General features: G+C 44.3%; 1 protein-coding gene across 1 annotated transcript in view; it reads left to right on the top strand.

Moving 5' to 3' along the window:
• Positions 1–22,127: 22,127 nt before the first annotated feature.
• Positions 22,128–25,955, top strand: part of NINJ1 (ninjurin 1) — a 69,081-nt gene continuing 65,253 nt past the window's right edge. Inside the window, exon 1 of the mRNA XM_088478692.1 lies at positions 22,128–22,336. Within this exon, the coding sequence (XP_088334818.1) occupies positions 22,265–22,336 (72 nt within the window). The 5' untranslated portion in view covers positions 22,128–22,264. The remainder of the gene's footprint in view (positions 22,337–25,955) is intronic.

The following is a 25,955-nucleotide window of genomic DNA, read 5'->3' as shown; positions in this document are numbered from 1 at the left end:
CCAATGATCTATTATTGTATTTTGCTAACCCCAGGGAGGCTATACCGCTCCTCCTGCAGATCCTGCAAGTATTTGAGGAGATAGCGGGTTTTAAAATTAATTATGCTAAAACTGAGGCCGTGGCCTTTTTGGAAGAGGCTAGGGCAGGATGGGGAGATTCCTGTCCCTTTAGATGGGCAGATAAATACATCACTTATTTAGGTGTCAATGTTCCTTCACATCCTTCTCAATTGTATGCTGTTAACTACACCCCACTGTTGTTAAAAACATACACAGATTTTAATAAATGGGCCCATCTCCCATTGTCCTATATAGGTAGATGTCATCTTTATAAAATGATCAGTTTCCCTAAATTTCTTTACATTTTTCAAATGCTACCACTTATCCCAGATAAGAGAGACCTTAGACTTTTCAATCAGGCTTTACAAAAATTCATATGGGCTGGAAAACGCCCCAGGATTTCACTATTTAAGTTGCAACAACAAACACATATGGGAGGGGTAAATCTACCATGTCTTAGACAATATGCCCTGGCCGCTAATTATCGAATAGCAATGGACTGGATTGGAGGTCATAACACTTACACCACGTATTCTATGGAGCAGGCATTTACGCCACACCATAATTTGGTGTCTCTTTTACATACCCATCCTCTTAGTTTACACCCGCAGCTAAAGAAAACATGTTAATAAATACGACATTGTTACAGTGTGTATATTAAAATCAATAATAATAATTCCTTATACAGCTAAAACCAAAATATATATATGAAATGTGATAATTTTCCCAGAGCTTAGAAGTTTACACAGAACTGGTTATTCCAGCATATCAATAGATGGGAAGAGACCCCACAATACAAGCTAATTAGCATTTGTTTATCCTAGCTAAGAGCCACAGCTTCCTGCCTAAGACCCTATACAATAAGGTTTGAATGTCCTTTTATGGGCAAGATCCCACAGGTGAGGAATGGGAGGAGGGCATTCACACAAACACTCTACAGAGACACAGGTAAGGGAGAGCAGGATGGCATTCACACACACTTGGAGAAACACACATGCTTGCAAGGACACACCAGGGAGACACAAGGACAGCAGACTTTCTCCCCAAGATGCAGCTTCAATCGCCTGGAGATATCTGCTCATAATGGCTAAGTAAACTGTACATTAGTTAGCCTATAATGGGTATTTGTAACTAACTTTGATTTAATCTGTTTATAGCTTATATAGATAGTTTGTAGTGATTAATATTGTGGTTCATAGTGGAATCTTTGTTAAAGGCCAGGTTGTCAGGCTGTGGTGCTTTGGTTGTGCCTTGGTTTGTGTTAATCTGTAGTAGATGATATGAAGATTGATTTGCGGTGATTTGGGTTCAGTTTTATATATATGGCTGGCTGTGATATATACATATTAAGTTTCTTCTTTCCCCCTTCCTTCCCATGTGTTGTATTCTCGTGGTCTGACTGTATCATTGTGTAGTTGAGATTGGGATGGAGATTGGGTGAAATGCTGCAATCTGTAGATGTATATTTGCTTGATATCAGCTAGTGGTTGTGGTTCCATGGGAGTTGCAGATTGCTAGCCATATTGTGATAGTATTGTGAAGTTATATATTATCATAGTTTGGGAATTTAAAGATGCTACCTCCATGTGGTATGAACAAAGGAAATTCCATGTGCTCTCCCCCTTCCCCCATTGACCCATGTGTTCAATGGAAATTGAAGTTGGTCCATGTGGTTGGTGGATGCTTTATAGTATTATGATAGAATTGTGTACTATGAGTTGTATACTGGTATTTTAACTATTACAGAGGAATCAGCTTATATGTATTATACAACATTATAGTATCTGAAAAGCTTGTATAGTATAGTGGATGCAGTGTTATATCATGGAAGTTGAAAATATTAGACACTGGTATACAATATAATGTACTGTTTTGGTCCAAAGATATCACACAGTTGTAGTGGGTGAAGGTAGTGGTATTCCAGAACATGGCATTATGGGAGATTTCAATGAGGGACATTCAAAATGGAGTTTGTGATCAGAGACCATGCGGTTTGAACAATAAGACAAAGGGTCACAACAACCACCACACACAATCTCACACAGCAGCCATTTCTCTCTCTCTCTCTCTCTCATCTTTGTATCGTCTATATTGTATTTTAACAAGCATTGATTTTATGAAGATTTGATATATAAAAACGTTTTACTTATAACACTTGGTGTGCATCGTTATCTTTATGAAAGGAAATTATCCAAATGATTTAAAAGGTATATAATTCTGGTTAACACTTTGCGAAGTTCATATATTTATGTTACTTATAACCTGATAGTTATTATATGAAAAATAGAATAATTTGCTTCAGATATATTGGGATTAAATGAGCTGGCAATGGCCGGTGTGTACAAACGGAAAAAAAGGAAACAAACCACCCCGTAGCAGACATGCATAGCATGGCGAGTTATTAGAACACAACTTCACTTATCCAAACAGTCCTCACTATTTTTTTACCATTATGGGGCAACCCATCTTTTCCACCTGGCAATTCAACCCAATTTCAACGCTGGCATACTAGTGGCATTAGATATATTTATCAATTTTTACACGACCAAACACTCCAACCTCTCACTCACTCCCAAATGCAGGAGAAATTATTATTCCTTTATTTCCTTATTTGCAGGCAATGAGTTATATTCAGGCCATGTTGCGTGGATTTTTGGCAGCTGATTTAAACTGGCGTCTAGATGATGCGTTACGTTGCAAACCACAGGGACCTTTTTCTACTTCCTTTATATGTGCCCGGCCTCTTATTAATTTAGAGACAAGTACTACAGGACTTGCAAAATGGAAGGAGGTCTTCCCGCAAATCCCCATAGAAAGTGAAACTATTGCTCTTTCATGTCTTAAAATGAATAAACGATTGGGATCAGTCTCTTATAATGAAATGCATCTCAAACTTTTACATAGAGCATACTACACCCCCAAATTGAAATATATTATTGGAGATGCACCTAATGCCAATTGTTATAAATGTTCAGCACCTGACGCCGATATAGTACACTGCCTGTGAGATTGTCCACGTGTACAGGTTTTCTGGGATGAACTTAATAGCTATATAAAAGAGACTCTAAAAATTGCTTTTGTGCTCTCTAAATTTGGGCTTTCTGGAATATAACCACAAACACACATTCACAGGGTTTGCCAAAAGGAAATAAGTTACTTCTGACCAAATTGACTGCAGCTGCCAAGAAGATCATTCTCTCACAATGGATTGAACCCAACCCACCTACCCTTACATTATTACATCCTAGAATAATATTTCTGTTTGCTATGGACTGGACAGAGACGTCCACCAATAAAGAAAACAGTACTGAAAAGTTTTTGGTACATGGTTACCTTATATTCATACATTATCCCCATCACTTAAGGATTCTTTACGGAGATGTTTCCAACTAACGTCATGGTTTAATTTGGAAGTATTTGATAATGGTCCTCCCTTTTGATTTTGATTCTGATTTTGACTCATACTACAGCTATAAGACGGCCCGTTAATGTTAATGGTAGGGATGTGCAGGCTCGGTTCTACTCGGTTCCGTTCGGTTCTTTTTACCGGATCTTATTGGGTTTCAGCTGTCACGAGTTTTGGATAGCCAATAAGATTCGGTAAAAAGAACCGAACGGAACCGAGTAGAACCGAGCCTGCACATCCCTAGTTAATGGTAACGATAATGGTAATTATGACTGTAACTAAATATGTAACAGTGTTTGTAGCTACTTCTTGTGTGCGCAACTGCAATTTATATTTATATTTGGATTTATATACTGCAAATATTATAATTGTTTTGTTGGATGATTCTCGGCAATGTGTTTATTATGCTGAGGATTATTTAAGATGTAATTGTATTACAATATGCCGTTTTCCTAACAATAAAATGTTTAAAAAAAAAAAAAAAAAAGAAGTGGAGATGTTGCCCATAGCAACCAATCAGATTCTAGCTAGCAGGGTTTTACATGGGAAGGACCCGGATGAGCTGCAGTCTAAATGGGTAACACGGGTCGTCCAACCAGGGTCTCATTTACTGCATGGGGAGAGCCACATTCTGGCACAACGAGATGGTGTCATCTCCAGGTACCGGCACTGCACCCATGTGCAGTGTGAACGGTGATGATCCGGTATTAACTCGGATCGGCGCCACGATGGAAAAGTGTTATTAATCAAGTGGCATATCAGTACAGAATAAATCAGTTAATTTTGCTTTTTGCTCCTGGATGAAAGCAGACTAACCTCCATTTATAATTTTTTCCTCAGGTAAGTATAGTCTTTAGTATCTTCTTTTGACGTGTGCACTTTGTATAGCCTAGTTACTATAAAGATATTAGAAAAGACCTCTCACAATGCCTCTATATGGTTATTTCTGGTGCAGCCTTTACAATTATTGGAAAGCTCCCAGACACAGAGCAGATTCAGTCCTTGCCGTCAGCCTTTCATAAGCAATAGGCTCAGAGTCTATGGCTGGGTACAAACGTAAAAATTTTCTGTTCAGCCATCCAACTTGTTCAGTGGTTCTCAAACTCGGTCCTCAGGACCCAACACAGTTCACTTTTTCCAGGTCACCCAGCAGGTGCACAGGTGTATTCATTAGTCACTGACATGTTTTAAAAGATCAACAGGTGCAGCTAATTACTTCACTAGTAATTATGTGAGGAGACCTGCAAAACATGCACTGTTTGGGGTCCTGAGGAACGAGTTTGAGAACCTGTGAACTAGTTGATTGGTTGGAAAGAAAATCTGGTAAGGTACGAAAGCAAATGACAATCATCAATTTGCTTCCAAACGCCGGAAAATGGACAAAAACTGTTGTTTGAACAAATTGTTTAGATCAAACATTTAACAAACTTGTCTGAACGACCATTTTCATCTGTTTTCTGGCATTTAGGAGCAAATTGCTGATCATCAGTTACTCCCATACCTTACCAGATTTTCATTCCAACCAATCAACTAGTTGGATGGTTGGACAGAAAATCTTTAGGTGTGTATGCACTCTATAAGGGTACGCCTCAATCACTGCCCATAAGAAGTGGCTAGTATGGGCTTCATAGAGGTAGGTGGGATAGACTCCATACACCCTCCTCTCAGCTCTTCCGAATGGCCACCCTGAAGTGTCTCCTTACATCATAGGTCTGCTCTCCAGTTATGGGGCCCGTACATCTATGGGCCGATTCCCAATTCTGCCAACGCCGATTCCCAATTCTGCATGACAGGATATTACAGTTGGTTCCTATTTGGCACCTGGGAGACGTTAACCCAGTGCAATTCTACAAGCCTGTAAGTGACAGCTATGAGACAGAAGATTTCAATTGGTACAGTACTGAAATATTTAAAAAAGGAGAGAGCCACCTTCCTAAATTTACTATATGGTCATCCATGTGTGTGATTACACAACTCCCCAATTTATCTGATCAGCAGTCATGTTGAACAACCATGTCTCAGTGTCTGTGGACAGCCTTAAGGTGGGTACACATGGTATGATGTAGGTAATGATCAAATCTCGTTAACGATTTCCCTTGAATTTTTGAACACTCCCGGACAAACAATATTGTGCATACACATGGAACAATTGTACAAACGATCAAACGATATAGATTGGTCGTTAACGACTGCAAATCATTAACAATATATCATTTGGCAGCAAATATCCTCACAATGCATCTTCTGTCTCCCCATCGGCTGGCACAAAATGGTGGAGGGGAGTGGCCAGGAAAAGTGACAACAAATAGTTCATCGTCCATGAAATCATTCATCGTGCATACACATGGAACGATGTGTGCCAGATCGTGGCAGGTCAAGATCTCTGCATGTTGAAGAGATCAGCGGGAACGGGCATCACATCATTATGATGCCCACAGACAGACAGTATTTAAACGATTTGTCGAAAACGGCAATATCGTTTAAAAGTCTCACACAAGAAGAACTTTATGCAAAAGTTGAGTTATCCCAGTCTGTCAGAATTTGAATTTGTTTTTCAGTGAGGTCAGTGCATTATGTCAGACAATGTAGTCACACGCAGCCCACATCCTCTGTATTGTAGTGTGTTTAGAGAAGGATCTTATCCTTATCAAACACCAGCACATGCCTGTTTCTTGTTTTATTCTGTTACTATATTTAAGTTTCCCCAGTATGTCAGAGGTGTAGAATATACTGCCGTCTTTGTGATCTAGCCATTTGATGACACACATACTGTAGTCCTCACTGATGAAGTGCACTAAGGGCCTTATTCAGCAGTGCACACTAATGCACTGCTGAATGCAGATTCCCGATGATCGGGAATCTGCGCAGGCACATCACCCATTCTGTGCATGTGCAGTACGGGTCTGCGATCCCGTACAGAGACTGGCAGCAGACTGGCAGTGATTGACAGTCTGCTGCCATCTGTGGGCAGGGAGGGGGCAGCTATGGCCTCCATTTTGCGAAATGGAGGCATGTATCGCTGCCGTTGGGGGGGTGGAAAGAAGCCAGGATCTCCATCAGCTGACGGAGATTTCCTGGCTTCTTCCTCTCATCTGCAGTGGCCAGCTGTGTGACCCCATGGGTCACCTTAGCCGGCCGATGTTATGCAGTTTATCCGATGCTGTGTTGAACAAAGCAGCTGGGATATGTAATGCAGCAGAAGGCGTGATGAACCCTGCTGCATTACCATATCTGCACAGATGGAATAGCTAAGCTACTTGCGAGCAGCTTTGCAATTCCGTCCATTGCTGAATAAGGCCCTAAATACGCACCACTAAGTAATCTGATTTTGCACACACTTACCAAGATAGTTTTATAATTATCCAGGTATATGAGGGTATGCCTAGCTACTTTACAGCTTTAGCAACTAAAATTCTACTCCTGGTATCCCCAAAAAGCAACATTATAATTTGCTTTGGTGTAACTTACCATATGGAAAAACAAAATAGTGTTGCTTTAATCATCACCAGGGGCCTGAATCAGAGTTGTACGCTATTGCACAGCTGCAGGGAAGTGGCTGTACAATACCGTACAACTAATATACTAATGCTGTAGGAAGAGTCAGAGGGAAAAATACACCTCCTGCAGGCATTGCAGATCCAAGTGCTGCATCCTAAGACGCAGCACTGGATCTACAGTGAGACCATCGGCCATCTGAGTAACCCTAAAGTCACTCAGATTGGCGCTCGCAGCTCCGTAGCCGAGGCCAGAAAGTCTGTGTCGGATTCCGGAACAGAGGCCAGCACTGGCTCAACCCCGCTTTTCAACAGGTGCAGCCTGTCAATCAGACTGTGGATCAGGGGTCACTGTGTGCGAGGGTGCAGGACCCGTTCCGCACATGCACAGATGCCCCACCACTGGAGTTGTATGCTAACCATTTTATTAAACAATTTAATTGCACCTCTTTCTTTCCTAAAACTGCTGCCTTGGTATACGTCATTAGGCATATTACATATGCATCCCGAGGTGGATCTACTGTGAAACTAATGAAGCTTAAACTTCAGCGCCCCTTATGCCAGAGGGGCCCTGAAGCAATTTTTTTTTTAATAAGTGAATATTTCAACAAAATCAATGGAGTTTTTTAAGTGTGTGTTATTAAACTAAGGTTATTTTAGTGATAGAATCATAAGCCAATGGGTTGAAGTACTTAATATTGACCTTAGCATATTCTCTACAGTAGTGGATGTAGGGGCAGTTTCTGAGTACCCAGAAACACCCCCTGATCAGTACTGGCTAGCAGGGTCTATAGCTCTGACCAGAGGATAGCTCTTATGAGCCGGCCGGGTGCAGAATAGAGAGCTGCTGTCAGTGTTACTGCTGAGTGCAGTACTACCAGGTGCCACTACATGCTCCCATCTCTATTTGTGCTGTCCCATCTGCCAGAGGTCGGCCCTGCAGTGCTGACTGAGGGATATCATGCAGCTCAGAGGCGGGAGCATGCAGTGTGCGGGAGAGACCTGACTCAGGGGGATTCCAGATACTCCACTAATGAGAATCAATAGCTGGGATCCTACAGAGGAAGGGAGTAAGTTCTGGTTTTGTATGCGATATATCTACAGTCTCTCTCTCTTTCTGTGGGGTTTCTAAATCTATTTATATATCTATCAATCTATCTACAGTATCTCACTCTCTGGAGGGTTTAACATCTATTTACAGTCTCTCACTCTCCGGGGGGTTCTAGATCTATCTAACTACAGTCTCTCACTTTCTGGGGGATTTCTACATCTATCTATCGATCTACAGTCTCTCACTCTCTGGGGGGTTTCTACATCTATCTACAGTGTCTCATTCCCACGGGGGTTTCTACATCTATCTATCTACAGTGTCTCACTCTCTGGGGGGTTTCTATATCTATCTACAGTCTCTCCCTCCCTGGGGGGTTTCTACATCTAATCCATTTGGGCCTCAAGGTCCTGGCAGGGCAGCAAAGCCCTTTGGACCTTGTTGGATGTTGTCCTATGCTGGTTGCAAAGGGGCCCCCATAACAGTTCAAGCTTCAGGGCTCCAAAAACGTAAATCCACCCCTGTAAACACCAGGACAGTTCTGGTGAAGGAGGTTAATAGGGTCAACTGATTTATAGATAAGGCGACATGGGGAATGGCTTAGGCAGATCTAGTCACATATTTAAGGCCTAGTGTCCCGATTTTTCCATTTGAATTTTTGAGGTGTTTTATTCTATTTATTAGCACAGTTTTCTTTGGAAGCACTTGATCTTCAAACGTTTATGGGTAACCCACACTCAAATGTTTTTTTTTGTTTTTTTTTGCAGTTTAATAACTTTTGAATTAGTTGCATCTTTCTTTTTCAGACACTATTAGGAATAGTCTTCATTTTTCAAACAGAAAATGTACCTGTTTGAAACAGTACTGTGGTTTACACAGAGACAAATTTACGCAATAGGAGCTTTTAATGCCCTAAATCACATAAAATGCACACACCCATTTTACAAAGAACATTCTGTAGCTTTGCTGGACCTGTCACTTAGCCATAAGTACGTATTAACATTCTCCTGTTAAATACATCCCCTCTGAAAAGATAACTTTACTGAGCTATAACCCTCACCTCTCTGAAAATGGCATTAACTCATTAAAGCTGCATTATCAGTTAGCCAGAATTGCTGTTATTTCATCATTTAACATGGTGCCTAAAAAGCTCATAATGGTGTCCCCATCTGTAGCTTCACACCACACATTCTTTAGTAAGCGCTGCGAGGGCAGAATTTGGGTAGAATTTTACACAATAACCAGGAATGCATTTTCAAAACACAAATCACTAGTTTTTAAATAATACGATCTCTGAACAAATGAAAATAAATTTGAATACCACTTTTCACAAACAAAACTAAAATGTCCTGATCGCATAACTGGTAACCAGCCCATGGTACAGTATGAGCGTTGATGCTTCATTGACCCGGCCAACTCAATGTAACCAATTAACTGGGTAAGTTTGCAGCCCACATGTAACAGTATTATAGCAGTCATTGGCCCATAGTATATCCCATCATATGTACCAGATGATCTAAACATTCCTTACCAGATGTTGTTCGGACAGGCAGTTATTTGGCCCATACACTGAGCATTTTGCAGACAATTAAGTCTAAAACCACCAAAAAATGAGCCTAAAACATCACATTGTGCTTATGTGATACTCCACTGTCATGAAATATAATTTAGCTGTACCCCAGACATAGCCTATGATCCACAGTTGCAGGAGAACCATGGCTGTGAGAGAATACAAGCCCCACAATCCATTGGGGCAATGAGAAATAGAAGTTGCCAGGGCAGCCGGGATGCTGTCATGAAGGCTGGGCCTAGTTTGAGATCAGAGGGGGACAGTGTGGGGGTCACATGCCTCAGGCAGGAAAGCTGTCCAGTGTGAGCCACAAGCTATAAAAGGAGACATCTCCTGACCATTGTGGGGGATTGTGAGGTACAGTACCTCTCTGAGCAGAGAAGCTGCACCGTTTGCTGCAAGAGGCTAACACTGACAGTGTCTGAGGGGAGATTCTCAGCTGTTTTTGCTAACTTGCTGAGTCACTAACAATCGCAACTGCAAATGCAATAGTGATTATGCACGCAGTTCCACTGCAATAGTATGCTAATCCAATGCGATTGCTATGCCGCCACAGCACAACATAAGGATGCCCACTTTACCTTACACACATTCGTAATATTTAGCAAGACTGCAAAACCATCGGTACAATCGAATACCATCGCAGCCTACCACACACTTGCACAAGGTCAGACCTTACAAAGAAATTGCTAATTTCTTCACACGCTGAGTCCCAAAGCTGTGTAAGGCATCGCAGTGGATAATTTATGCATGCCCCTGCAACAGCGTTCAAACGCACAGGCTTGCCTGCATTTCCCCGAACCCCCCCCCTTAACCATCCCCAAAACGATCACTCTCCGTTGGGTCTGCGTAATCACTGCGATAGCAGTCCTGATCGCAATGGCAGGTTTGCGCACCTGCACTGTGATACATGCGCAGAACTCAACAATCGCCTGGGATCGCTGCTACTCACCTCCGCGCCGGCGTCCTTGGGCTTAGGTGTTCAGTTGCTGGGAGTGGAGGTGAGTGGTTGCTGAGTATTCTTCCCGGGGTCTGCTAGGGCTTCGGCTTCCGTGTGTGCGTCCTGGCTCCCGTGGTAGCGTGCATGGGTGCAGCCATTTTGGTCCATATCATCTGACTAGTCTCCCCAAATGGTAGCCCTGCGGTCACTCAGCTGATCCTCTGATCCAATGACCAGCTACCTACGGGTATATAGTCTCATTTCAGGAACAGAAAGATGCTTTCCCAGTGACTGTGATGCCAGCATTTGTTCCAGGCTCTAGGTTGCTTTTCTCAGCCTGAGTTACATGCTTCAGCTGCTAGGCTGATTGTTCCAGGCTCTAGGTTGCTTTTCTCAGCATATCCCATAGCTAGTCTGCAGTGATTATTAGTTTGTGACTGGATCTACTATCAGTTTTACTACCTGTTTTATTTGCAGAAGCTCTCTATACTGAAATCCCTGAGTTACATGCTTCAGCTGCTAGGCTGATTACCACAGTGTCAAGTTTCTTGCTGCTTTCTGGATTTCTGTTCAGCTCTCTTATACCCCTTTTACACCGGAGCTAAAACCCGGGTTATTGCAGGGTTAACCCGGGCAGCTCCCTGGTGTAAAAGGGGAGAGGGTTGGATCGCTGGGTCGAGTGACCCGGCAATCCAACCCAGGTAAATAGAAGGGTTCAACACGGGTGTAGCCCGTGAAACCCTGCTGTGAGAACAGCGCACTCCGGGTCACGATGACCTGGAGTGCGCTGCTAGCCGGCCGATTGGTCCGGCTTCAGTGGCGCTTGGAGATGACGTCATCTCCAAGCGTCCACTTTCACGCCGGGAAAGCCAGGTCTATGCAGACCCGACTGCGTTGTGAGCGGCGCCGACTCGGGAATATCACGAGTCGGCGCCGGCTAAATTCCGGGTTTGATCCGGATAGGAACTCTGTTCCAACTCCGGGTCAGACCCGGAATTTTGGTGGAAAAGTTGTATAAACTGACTCCCTGTTTAGCTGATTAACTATGTTCCAAGTCTCATCTCTCCTGCTGAATTCCCTGCAATTATTATCTTCCATGTACATTTCCAGTGTAACAAGTTCACTCACCAGCATCTGTGTTCCCTGCACAGCAACTTGTATCCTGAACCTATTCCTTGTGTTACAACTTCACCAATTATTGCAGTGTCATTCTCTAGTCTCCTCGTCTCTCCCAGGCACCTAGCCAGAGGGCCCCGACCTGCTAACTCGGTGCGGCAAAACCCACATCCGAATTGGAAGAGTCCCTGGTGAAGACCACTGAGTGGGTTAGACTCTGTGCCTCTGGCTAAGTCAAGCCAACACCTGGGTTTGACCTATATTGAGGGAACTAGGACTGTCACTTCCCTAGTTGCCCTCTAGCCATCCGAACCCCCCGACTCTCTGTCCTCCACAGAGGAACTTCTTGCACCGGGGTACGAAATCGCAGTTTTGATTGGTAGTGAATTAGACCCTGAGACTGTATGGGAAGATTGGAGCTGCAGGAAACTGTGAGGCCAATACATAATTTGGGCTCGATCCAACTAGGTGAAATTATCTCGCACCCGTGAGAAAGTGTGCACACTTACGGTGTCTCCGGACTCGCACAAATTTTAGCCACGAGCAAAAATGTGCGAGTCCAGGGTTATATCAGGCTACTAGGGGGGGGGGGGGGGGGGCAAATTACTGTGCCTTTGCCAGTGTTTCTATGCTGCAGCAATAGCAATTTGCCCCCTTCTCACTTAAGTTGATCAAGCACTTTAGTACATGCTGCTGTGACCTGCCTGTCAGGTTGAGGTTCTGCTGATGTGCTAAAGAATAGCTGACTGCTGATTACAGTGAATGCTGCATCCTGTCTTGGAAGGTTGACGTGGTGAGAAAATAAAGTAACATTTTACTGCACACAGCAGCAACCGCTTCTAGTATCAGACATTACTGCTATTTAGAGTGATATACAGCGCTGGAACACACAACAGTTTTGGGCCCTAGCATGCACACTAAGATCCCCAGCTGTGACCTGGGTTGCGAACTTGCAAGACACCTGTTTAGAGACCAAACTGTCTTTAGTGACTAGATCATTTATACCGCTTTTACACCTAAATTCCGGGTCTGACCCGGAGGTTGGAAAAGGGTTCCAATCCAGATCAGACCCGGAATTTAGCCGGCGACGACCCTGGATATTCCCGAGCCAGCGCCGTTCACACCGGAGCCGGGTCTGCATAGACTCGTCTTTTCCGGCGTTGAAGTGGACACTTGGAGATGATGTCATCTCCAAGTGCCACTGAAGCTGGCCAATCGACAGGCATGCGGCACTATCCAGGTCACCCTGACCCGGATCGGGCCATTTACACTGCAGGGTTTCACGTGTTAAACCCTGCAGGTTACCTGGGTTGGATTGCTGGGTCACTCGACCCGGCAATCCAACCCTTTCCCCTTTTACATCAAGGAGCTACTCGGGTTAACCCTGCAATAACCCGGGTTTTAGCTCTGGTGTAAAAGGGGCATTAGACAGTTTAGGGATGTAGTTAATTAATAAAAATTGCTTTAAACAAAAGGTCTCTAGGACAATAAGAGGGCAGAAATATATTTAGAGTAAAAAGAACTTTAGTGAATGTTATATTTGTGAACTGATTTATGCCAGCATTGTCGCATAGTATCATACTGTCATAGTAAATATTATTAATAATCTAAAAGAAAACAGTTAACCCATTGGTGTGATTAAATTAACTGTAAGGAATTACATTACCTAATCTACTTTAATGCATGTGATATTGTTTAATTTGAGCTTCACTGAGCATGATTGATGTACTTGTTATGTATGCAAACCTAGTTGTCATTTTAGGAAGAAACATTATTTAAATACTAAAAATATTTATATGCAATGTTGACCCTTCTTAAACGGCGTCCTCAGGAAATAGACTCACCCATCTGATTAAATATAACTTTACCTGGGTAATATAAATAAAATAAACTTTTGCATTATCTGTTGTGCATTTACTATGTCTGGTGAAGGAGAACCCTTGCCTCTCTGCTATGGTGTGGAGTAAAGGATGGAGCTATAATTCTGCTAAAGACAGAGAGCCAAAGCGAGAGTTGACCTCCTTTTGTTTTGATATAAAAACATTTTTTTTTATACATGTGTGCCTCCTCAGCCATTGACCTGGAATCGGTATGAATTACCGCCGGACGCAAGTTCAAATCCCAACAGCGGCTGCCCGACATGGGTGAAAATCCCGATCGTCCCCAGGTAAGTATTTACTAACCTCTCCCCTAACTCTAACCTTTCTTAGGGGTGCCTAACCCTAACCTTCCCCCCAGTGCCTAACCCTAATCCCCCCTCTAAGTGTCTAAACCTAACTCCACCTTCCCCGCGGCGTAAACCTAAGTCCCTTGGGGGGTGCCTAACTCTAAGTCCCCCCCGGGGGGCGCCTAACCCTAACCTCCTGGGGGGGTGCCTAACCCTAAGTCCCCCCCGGGAGCCCTAAACCCCCCCCTGCGGCTGTTCGCAGAGGCGCCCAGCATCTCTTCGATCGTGATGCCGGGCGCCGGTAAAATGACGCCTGTCATTTAACCCTCGCCGGGATAAATCAGTCGGGAAGCCGGCCATCGCCAAATACAGTAGGTGGCAGTGCAACATCTCCCCATCCCCACATAAATCATGGCAAGCATATTGATCACAAGACAGTCCTGTCAAAGTGGCACAGTTGAGAGGCCCCTCCATACCTCTTAAATCGACTACTTCCTGTACATCCTGTAACTAATTTATGTATACTCTCCAGTTGACTGGGGACAAAAAGTGCATTCGGTAAGGCTAACTTGAAAAGGAACAGACACTATAGCAGGGGTTCCCACCCACGGTCCTCAAGGCACACTAACAGTCCAGGTTTTAGGGATAGCCATACTTGAGCACAAGTGACTTAATTAGTGCCTCAGTTATTTTGATTTAACCATCTGTGCACAATCATGGATATCACTAAAACCAGGACTGTTAGTGTGCCTTGAGGACCGAGGTTGGGAATCACTGCACTATAGGGTATATGTGTATGATATATCCTGTGTAATAACGACATGAAAGAAAAAGTGGTTAAGCTGCTTATAGATGTACTGAAGCTGCCTCATTATTCTATTTAACAATATCCCTATAAAAGTACGGTAACTTAACAGCAGAATCATACACTTCAGATCAATCAGCCCTGTGTTAATGCACAGAACAGGTGCAGGTGTAAGTTTCTGTATATAGAAAATGAAGAGAGTTAGTAAATTCAGCTACAAAATAACCTTGCGGATTACATACAGTCAGGTGCATAAATATTGACATTGACAGAATTTTCATATTTTGGCCTCTATTCACCACCACAATGGCTTTGAAATGAAACAAATGATGTGCTTTAACTGCAGACTTTCAGATTTTATTTGAGGGTAATTACATCCAAATCAGGTGAACGGTGTAGGAATTACAACGGTTTCTATAAGTGTCTCCCACTTTTTAAGGGGCCAAAAGTAATGGGACTATTAACTCAAAAGCTATTTCATGGACAGGTGCGAGCTATTCCCTCATTATTTCATTATCAATTAAGCAGGTAAAAGGTCTGGAGTTGATTCTAGGTGTGACATTTGCATTTGGAATCAGTTGCTGTCGACTCTCAATATGAGATCCAAAGAGCTGTCACTGTCAGTGAAGCAAGCCATCATTAGGCTGAAAAATCAAAACAAACCCATCAGAGAGATAGCAAAAACATTAGGTGTGGCCAAATCAACTGTTTGGAACATTCTTAAAAAGAAAGAGCTCAGGAGAGCTCAGCAACACCAAAAGACCCGTAAGACCATGGAAAACAACTGTGGTGGATGACAGAATTATTTGTCTCAGATGAGACAAAGATCAACTTGTACCAGAATGATGGGAAGAGAAGAGTATGGAGAAGGAAAGGAACTGCTCATGATCCAAAACATACCACCTCATCAGTGAAGCATGGTGGTGGTAGTGTCATGGGGTGGGCATGTATGGCTGCCAATGGAACTGGTTCCCTTGTATTTATTGATGATATGACTGCTGATGTGTTTCGGGCAATATTGTATGCTCATATTCAGTCAAATGCTTCAGAACACATTGGACAGGGCTTCACAGTGCAGATGGACAACGACCCGAAGCATACTGCAAAAGCAACCAAAGAGTTTTTTAAGGTTAAAAAGTGGAATGTTATGCAATGGCCAAGTCAATCCCCTGACCTGAATCTGATTGAGCATGCATTTCACTTAATGAAGACAAAACTGAAGGGAAAATGCCCCAAGAACAAGCAGGAACTGAAGACATTTGCAGTAGAGGCCTGGCAGAGCATCACCAGGGATGAAGCCCAGCGTCTGGTGATGTCTATGCGTTCCAGACTTCAGGCTGTAATTGCCTTCAAAGGATTTGCAACAAAGTATTAAAAAGTGAAAGTTAGATTTAGGATTGTTTAGTTTGTCCCATTACTTTTGGCCCCTTAAAAAGTGGGAGGCACATATAGAAACCGTTGTAATTCCTACACCGTTCACCTGATTTGGATGTAATTACCCTCAAATTAAATCTGAAAGTCTGCAGTTAAAGCACATCTTGTTTGTTTCATTTCAAAGCCATTGTGGTGGTGAATAGAGGCCAAAATCTGAAAATTCTGTCAATGTCACAATATTTATGCACCTGACTGTATGTAATAATAAATAAAACAAAAATAACACATATAATTCACTTTTGAAAGAATATTATAGTGTTCATTCTAGCACCCTGCACCTGTCACAACCTGTGCAGTTCCTCTTACCTGCCTGGGGTGTCACTCTCTGTTTCAGTCCTTCTAGCACACTCTGGTCTGGATCTCAGCAGTTTGTTGCATCAGCTGAGTGTTCTAGAAGCACCAGAGCAGAGAGTGACACCCCAGGCAGGAAAGAGGAACATTAATAATAGTATATACCACACATCAATGCAAAAGAATCAATCTCCTCAATGAATCCAGAAGCTGACAGAAAAAAAATAAAAAATGTATAAAGTTCATAGTGAGTAACAAGATCCTGTGTCTGCCAGTCAGGAAACTGTGTTAATGAGATGGTCCACAGATCAATATTTGTGTTTCTTTGTGTAGAAATATGGCTTTTTTTGTAAGTAATTAAGGACCCTAATTTATCAGAAGGCTTGGGGGTTTATTTACGAAGTGTCGGGTTGCAAGACCTGGCGCTTTTGACCATGTTTATGCCCTATATTTAAAAGGGCAATATTTTTAATAGCCGTGTCTTACTAGTATAGTGTTCATTCCAACACCCTGCACCTGTCACAACCTGTGCAGTTCCTCTTTCCTGTCTGCTCTGGTGCTTCTAGCGCACACTGGTCTGTATATCAGAAGTGTGTTGCATCAGCTGAGTGTGCTAGAAGCACCTAAGGCAGGAAAGAGGAACTGCATGTGTTGTGACAGGTACAGAGTGCTAGAATGAACACTATATTAAAAGCATTGCCCTTTTAAATATCGGGCATAAACGCCAGTTGCTTCGAAAATAAACCGTGTTGTATAATTGCCCTATAGATATTAAAACATCCATCATGCAGTAACAGAACTTCATCACCAGCGCCCTGAGGCAAGGTCTCCTATTAGTCATATAGCAGAAGCAGATGTGTAAATGGCTATGCGTTGCCTCTCCAGTGCTACAGGCAGTGGCAGTCAAAGCTACAAAGATCAGTTGCCTTAAGTTGTGGGCACTGGTATTCAGTAGGTACCCTGCTCACCTCTTTGCTCCCAAAATACCCTACACCTTGTCAGGGCCGCCATCAGGGGGAGACTGCCAGGACTGGAGTCCCGGGCCCGGACTCTCGGAGGGCCTGCACACTAATACTCCCTGCCACTGCACAGTACAAGTAAGGTTGTGACCGGCCCAGCCTAGGACCGCCCTCCCTGCTACTATCCCCTTGAAAAAAGTTATAGGTCTGGCCGGGGGCCAGCTCCTACCAGCATGCTCCAGCCGCCCACTACTACCCCCAGAGGCTGGTTCCTGACCCGACACGATTTGGCTCTGAGGGGCCCGCCATCTGTCTGCAGTTGCACGCTGCACACACAAGCAGGACTGGCCTGGAGTATAGGCGAACCACCGGTATCTGCATCTTCTGCTACCATTGCCTGGAGAAGCTGAACTGAGCAGAGCAACACTGGGGTGGGGGCGGGGCCTTGCTGTCTGATGACTCCTCGGTTAATTAAGCCAGTGATCCAAGGAGTGTGAAGTAAGCTGAGCTGTCTGTTTCAGACACCTCTGATCACTGGCTGAGGGAAACGTTGAGTTATCAGTTAGCTCTGCCCCCACCCCAGTTAGTGCAGTGTACTGTCCAGCTTCTCCAGGGACCCTGGCAGCCAGTGTCAGGTATGACAGCAGCATGCAGAGCAGAATCAGAGGAGCCAACTGCAGGACTCTGGGAAGCTGCAGAAGAATGAACATGGCTCTAGACTACTTTCTCTTTCTGGCCATCATTATAGATAAGTGTTGCCCGGGGTTGGGGAGGCACAGTGTGGGTGGGAAGAGGGGGCACAGTGTGGATGAGATGAGGGAAGAGGGGGCACAGTGTGGGTGAGATGAGGAAAGGGGAGCACAGTGTGGGTGAGATGAGGGTAGAGGGGACCTAACCGTCCGGTAAGTGCCTAACCCTAAATCTAAAATAAAATTTAAAAAATCATGTGTCGACCATTTTGACTGTCGTCCATTTGTACCTGTCAACCCTCTTACATGTCGACCTTTAGTGTGTCAATCTTTTGTCCCTGTCGACCTATTGACTTATCTAGGGGGGCCCTGCCTAGTTTGTCAGTCCTGGGCCCCACAATTTCTGATGGCAGCCTTGCGCCTGGTGCCCAGAAGTGAATGCTTCTAGTGCCTGCAATAATTACTCTATTGATGTGTACATTTTCTCCAAACATCATTGGATATTGCAAGAGAACACAGCTCCACCAAACTTATGTGTTTAAGAAATCATCCCATAAACCAAAGCGTGCTCATTTTACCCTGTCTGTTGTACAGCCTGGACCTGTATGATGCAAGCAAGGGGTGATCCATTTTGCAATGGGTGACCAGGCAAATAGTGAAGTAAATGTAGACTTATTTCTAGAATACTGCAGAGGGCTAATTATGTTCTGTATCTACTCCTTACAGCACTTCCTCCTCTTATTCTTCTGGAAACAAAATAGAGAGCCACCAGGAACCACCATGTAACTTCAGTTAAGGCTGTAAACTTTAACACCACAGTTGCCACTGACTTCTATGCAGATGCATCTTTGTCTACCACAAATTGGACCCTTTATTTTTCAAGTCAAGTGGGGGCAAATTGCTCAGACAGTGATGCCGCAACAGTTTGTGTAGTTCCCTGCTACTTTATCATTTCCATTACAGGTAAGCAAAAAATAAAATCACCGTAGACAAAACAAACAATAATATTTGTTAAATATATAATTATACGGGATGCAATCGAGAAGCCAGCTGACGTAAGCCCGACAGCCGGCTTCCCGACTGCTTTATCCCGGCGACGGGATGCCGGGCGCCGCAAGCGAACAGCCGCGGGGGGGGAGGGTTAGGTTTAGGGCTCCCGGGGGGACTTAAGAATAGGCACCCCCCAGGAGGGTTAGGCTAGGGGGAGGGTGGGTTAGGCACCCCCGGGGGACTTAGAATTAGTCAGCGGGGAAAGGGGGGTTAGGTTTAGGCACTTAGAGGGGGTTTTAGGGTTAGGCACAGGGGGGGAGGTTAGGGTTAGGCACACCTAAGGAGGGTTAGGGGGGTTAGGTTAGTAAGTACTCACCTATGGACGATCGGGATTTCCAGCGCTGTCGGGCTGCCGCGATCTCTTCATTTGTCTGCCTGATGCTGCCGGGATTCGAACTCCCGGCCATGCGCCCGGCGGTATTTCATACCGCTTCCTAATTATACAATGGAAAAATTGCATGATATGGTAAAATTCATGCCAGCACTCATGCTTTCTATTTAAATATTGATATACCATAGCCCAAAGTGTGATGCCAAACATCATAAACTGGGATGTGTGCTCCAGAACCAGCTACACTTGTATATACTAGCTAACTAGTACTCATTGATCACTGAACATAACACGTGGTACATAAAATAATATAGGCCTATTCATCATCGATAAATGGACCGGTTACCATGCGAAAACGTTAGTTTCCGCATAATTTAGTTAACCGGCCATTCATCATCAGGGGTCCCAAATGGACCACCTGATATTCAGCAAACTCTAAAAACTGAAAGTTCTCGGATCACCACTCCAAGTTCCAGGGATACAAAGAGGGATCCATGCGGATACCTCCGCCATTTATCACTACCTCCCCGGTGGCTTTGCGTATGTCTGACCTCTGGTCACGCATGCGTAGCCGCTATGATGGGAAGGAGGGGAGACACCTGCTTTTCGGAGCAGCTGTCCCTGCAAAGGTGCAAAGTTTCCCCCGCTGTGAGTTGGATACCCTATGGCAAAGTTTTTCTACCACTGTGCCGTGGCACACTAGTGGCTGTCAAGTGTGCCGCGGCGGTCAGCTTAGCACACTTGTACTGTACAGTAATGTGTTTTATTCCTGAGGAGGCCAATGTAGTGTGTTTTTTTCCTGTGGAGGCCAATACAGTATGTGTGTATATTTTTATGTGGGAGCCAATGTTTATGTTTTTTCATTTGGTCACGCACACCGCATAGCCGGATAGTGTGCCTTGGCAATTTTAAAATATTGTGTATTGTAAATCAGTGCCCTATAGGCTCTATTCATGATGTTAATTATTGGGTCTGAACAGACCCAGATAATTAACATTCTAATTTACCGTGGACGCCGGAGCAATTCTTCATTGCTCTGGTACAGAGACAGCTGATGTGAAAATCAGCTGTCACCCCGCGAGCGGATTCACTGCTCCGAAAGGAAAGTGAATCTTTTTACTGCTCGTTTCGGAGCAATGACGCTAGTGCACATGCGTGACCTACAGCTCACGCATGCAGGTATGCAGTCGGGAAGCCGGTGGACCTAATCCCGACAGCCGGCTTCCCGACTATCATATCCCGGCATGGGTCTAAAGACAGGTGTCGATATGCCGATCCCTGTCATTAGACATACGCCGGGAGCCCGACGCCCAGCATCCCGATCGAAGGGATGCCGAGCGTGGATAGCCGCGGGGGGGGGGGGAGGGTTAGGTTTAGGGTTCCCGGGGGGGACTTAGGGTTAGGCACCCCCCTGGGAGTTTAGAGGTAGGTTAGGGGGAGGGTTAGGCACCCCCAGGGAGGACTTAGGGTTAGGCACCCCCCCGGGGGATTTAGGTCTAGGCAGCGGGGAAGGGGGGGGTTAGGTTTAGGCACTTAGAGGGGGGATTAGGGTTAGGCACTGGGGGGGAATGTTAGGGTTAGGCACCCCTAAGGGAGGCTTAGGGGGTAGAAATAGGTTAGTTAGTACTTACCTTAGGACGATCGGGATTTCCTCCTCTGCCGGGATGCCGCTGTCGGGATTCCAACCGCTGGGCATGGGTCCGGCGGTAAATCATACCGATTCCCGCATGCACACAGGAGACCCGATGTCTGGCGGAAGGAGCCGGACCCCTATTCGCAACCCGGGAGTAGCGGGAGCACTCGCTATCTGGGAATGCTCCCGCAATCATGCTCTGAAAATATATTTTCGGAGCTTGATAAAGTTTGCCCCATACTAGTGTATGGGGACAGGCGACAATTCCGCAAGAGGAAGGTAAGTAGGAGATATATGTGATACTAATGTATGGGGACAGGGGGCCATTCCGCCAGAGGAAGGTAAGTAGGAAATATCTGTGATACTAGTGTATGGGGACAGCAGGCCATTCCGCCAGAGGAAGGTAAGTAGGAGATATCTGTGATACTAGTGTATGGGAACAGGGGGCCATTCCACCAGAGGAAGGTAAGTAGGAGATATCTGTGATACTAATGTATGGGGACAGGGGGCCATTCCGCAAGAGGAAGGTAAGTAGGAGATATCTGTGATACTAGTGTATGGGGACAGAGGGCCATTCCGCCAGGGGAAGGTAAGTAGGAGATATCTGTGATACTAATGTATGGGGACAGCCGGCCATTTCGCCAGAGGAAGGTAAGCAGGAGATATCTGTGATACTAATGTATGGGGACAGCCGGCCATTCTGCCAGAGGAAGGTAAGTAGGAGATATCTGTGATACTAATGTATGGGGACAGCCGGCCATTCTGCCAGAGGAAGGTAAGTAGGAGATATCTGTGAAATCTCCTGCTTTACCTTCTTAATGAATGACCTATAACTTAATTTTTACAATTGCAGGTGAAAATTTGGATTTCACCTGCTTTGTAAAAATTAAGTGATGATGAATAGAGCCCTACTGTATACGAGATGATATTATGAGCATTCTTATATCAAGATTTTGATGCCAAAAATACATATCACATACATTAGCGCTAGTAAAATAATGCAGTAAGAAGCTATTACCACACACCAGTACTAGAGAAGTGAAGTTACAGTGCTGTGTAACCACATGTGAATGGTGCTGATAATACTTTGGCTGCAGGAATAATAGAGGCACTTTCACTTCCAGTGTCCGCCGCTCGGAGGGGGAGGAGGTTCACTTCCCTCCCCTGCCAGCAACAGCACTGACACTCTGCACTATACACAGCAGCCGGGTCCCGGGTGCCCGAATCCTACAGCTGACCGACACCCGCTGCATGCTGTGCTGCCTGGGACTATGGGGACCCGCCCAGATGACATGGAGCTGAACGGGCGACTGGAAGAGAGAGCCCACCTACAGGATGGGGAGGTAAATAAAAATGGGCGCTGGATGGAGGGCCTCACAGGGGGAGGCCAGGTGGTTCTTATAGCAGCAGAGAGCGGGGGCTGAGTGTGAGACTGAACAGGGGGTTGTCTGCTGGTCTCCCTTGGAAGAGAAGAATTCCTAATTCTGTCCTTGCAACTAGCAGCAGTTATTGCATCCTGTTCTCATCCACGTATCTGCTGCAAACTGATTCACCAGCGATGATTCCATCTGGTTTATATACTGTTTCTGTACGCTTGAATATATATAAATAAATTGTATAATTGTCTATACCACTGGGCAGCATTAACTAAGGTATTCAGCACAGTATGACACAATCAGAGTTTAAACAAGGTGCACAGTAATGATTTATTCAACCTTTTATTATGCATATGTTATGCCTGTACACAAATATATGGCAAAAGAATAGAATGTGGGGTACACTAAGTTAGCGTAAGTAAACTCATACCTTTATCCTTTTTACCGAGAGACCGACTATTCGTGACTCACTGTTTATGACTGACTTACTGACTGTCTGTGACCGTGAGGCCGACTGTCTATGAACCGAGAGAGAGAGATTGCCTGACTGACGGAGAGACCACCTCACCACTGGTTCTCTGCCATGGATGGCAAAACTAGTTAACATCGTCCGGGAACCACGGTAACTATAGATGTTTTGAAAACATTGATGGATGATGGCCATCCCTAATACACATAACATCTATCTATCTATCTATCTATCTATCTATCTATCTATCTATCTATCTATCTATCTATCTATCTGTCTATCTATGCGGTCCGGGAATGACACTCCGCTATACATAGAACAGTTCTGGCCTGGGTGCACAACAAAATAATATCATAGATCATCCAAAATAGCAGCACTCACGGGACTGTTAATAAATGAAGATACAGACACTCACTGAATATAATATTGCAAAGTAAATTAGTCTAATAGTATTGTTTAATATGTTGTGAAGTGAAAACATAGGGCCTGATTCAGAGCTGAACGCTCTGACCAGAGAGCTCGCTCTGAATCAGGGCTGTCCTATTTAAATGTGGAGCGGTCTTTTGGACGCTCGCATAGCTGTGGGTTACCACCCACAGCTTATGCGAGCGTCCATGACCATCGGGCTTGCGACGAGACCCTGCGGTAGGGTCTCGCTTCCGCAAGCACAGGAGTGATTTTGGCTCTATCAGAGCCAAAATCACTCCCACTGACATCATTACTGATGTCAGTGGGGCCGGATCCAGACGTTAGGCGTTCCCATGGGAACGCCTTTGTCTGGCAGCCACGCCCCCGGCACGCCCACCAAAGGGGGCGTGCTGTCACTCACCATCGACAGCACGCCCCCTTTGGTGCGAGACCCCGAGCGACGTATTTCTCGTCGCTCGCCGGGTCTCGCGCATGCGCACGACGGAGCTCCCTCCGTCGTGCGCATTCGCCAAACATCGACCCGCGAGCGGGTCTGAATGACCCCCGTAGTACACAAATGTATTTTTAGAGCATAAATACATATGTTTATTGCTTTTGTGTTGCATCATTTTGTCCATTTGTGAGAAAGACCAGGGAAATTCCAGGTCATCTGAGATGCCTACTTACATTTCCAGCTTACGGGAACTGTGGGTAGTGCTGACTGGGCTGTGTGAACTTTCTCACAATGTTATCAGTTGAGTTTTGAGCACACAAGTGTATTTCATGGCTGTGCTTTCATCCTGGGGGGAAAAACATGTGTGCTTATACTAATCCCTTACTGACTGGAGTGGAAAATATTGTGGACAGAAATAAATATATATTCTCATATTTATATAACATCCATAATAATTGTGTATAGATAACATTCCTTACATTATTTCTAGAATATTATGATTGTAAAGCTACTATAGCACACTTAGGGCCTTATTCAATTAGTGGCGAAAAGCTGAGATCGGCGATAGGCGGATGTTTTCACCTCATTCGCCTGTTTTGAGGCGAAGTTTTCGCTTACTTACACAATGCGCGCTCCTGCTTTTCGCCCTATTCAGTTGTAAAACAGGTGAAAACGCATATGTGCAAATGCAGCGAATAGCGATACTAGCGAAAGGACAGTTTTTTGGAGGGAAATCAGTCTGTACCCCCTAAAAAACCTAACTGACCCGGGCAATCAATATAGAAGTGTATTAATAGCCTTAATAAAAGTAATTAGAGATCTTATATTGAGTCAAAGGGCTGTTATATGCATATTTGCATAAGTGTTGAAAAATTATATAATGCAATGTCTATTATGAAAATTAATTGCTGTAGTTAAATTGGGAGTACATGTACAGTCAGGTGCATAAATATTGGGACATTGACAGAATTTTCATATTTTGGCCTCTGTTCACCACCACAATGGCTTTGAAATGAAACAAACAAGATGTGCTTTAACTGCAGACTTTCAGATTTAATTTGAGGGTAATTACATCCAAATCAGGTGAATGGTGTAGGAATTACAACGGTTTCTATATGTGCCTCCCACTTTTTAAGGGGCCAAAAGTAATGGGACTATCAACTCAAAAGCTATTTCATGGACAGGTGTGGGCTATTCCCTCATTATTTCATTATCAGTAAGCAGGTAAAAGGTCTCGAGTTGATTCTAGGTGTGACAATTGCATTTGGAATCAGTTGCTGTCGACTCTCAATATGGGATCCAAAGAGCTGTCACTATCAGTGAAGCAAGCCATCATTAGGCTGAAAAATCAAAACAAACCAATCAGAGAGATAGCAAAAACATTAGGTGTGGCCAAATCAACTGTTTGGAACATTCTTAAAAAGAAAGAACGCAACGGAGAGCTCAGCAACACCAAAAGACCCGGAAAACCACGGAAAACAACTGTGGTGGATGACAGAAGAATTATTTCCCTGGAGAAGAAAAACCCCTTCACAACAGTTGGCCAAATCAAGAACACTCTCCAGGAGGTAGGTGTATATGTGTCAAAGTCAACAATCAAGAGAAGACTTCACAAGAGTGAACATAGAGGGTTCACCACAAGATTTAAACCATTGGTGAGCCTCAAAAACAGGAAGATCAGATTAGAGTTTGCCAAACAACATCTAAAAAAGCCATTACAGTTCTGGAACAACATCCTATGGACAGATGAGACAAAGATCAACTTGTACCAGAGTGATGGGAAGAGAAGAGTATGGAGAAGGAAAGGAACTGCTCATGATCCAAAACATACCACCTCATCAATGAAGCATGGTGGTGGTAGTGTCATGGCATGTATGGCTGCCAATGGAACTGGTTCCCTTGTATTTATTGATGATGTGACTGCTGAGAAAAGCAGCAGAATGAATTCTGAAGTGTTTCGGTTTCGGGCAATATTATATGCTCATATTCAGTCAAATGCTTCAGAACTCATTGGACGGCACTTCACAGTGCAGATGGACAATGACCCGAAGCATACTGCAAAAGCAACCAAATAGTTTTTTAAGGCTAAAAAGTGGAATGTTATGCAATGGCCAAGTCAATCCCCTGACCTGAATCCGATTGAGCATGCTTTTCACTTGATGAAGACAAAACTGAAGGGAAAATGCCCCAAGAACAAGCAGGAACTGAAGACATTTGCAGTAGAGGCCTGGCAGAGCATCACCAGGGATGAAACC

This window comes from Taudactylus pleione, unplaced genomic scaffold (genome assembly GCF_031769625.1).
Source record: "Taudactylus pleione unplaced genomic scaffold, aTauple2 ptg000217l, whole genome shotgun sequence".
In the NCBI taxonomy this organism is placed as follows: domain Eukaryota; kingdom Metazoa; phylum Chordata; class Amphibia; order Anura; family Myobatrachidae; genus Taudactylus; species Taudactylus pleione.
Note: the sequence above shows the minus strand (reverse complement) of the source record. Positions and strands in the feature narration are given on the sequence as shown.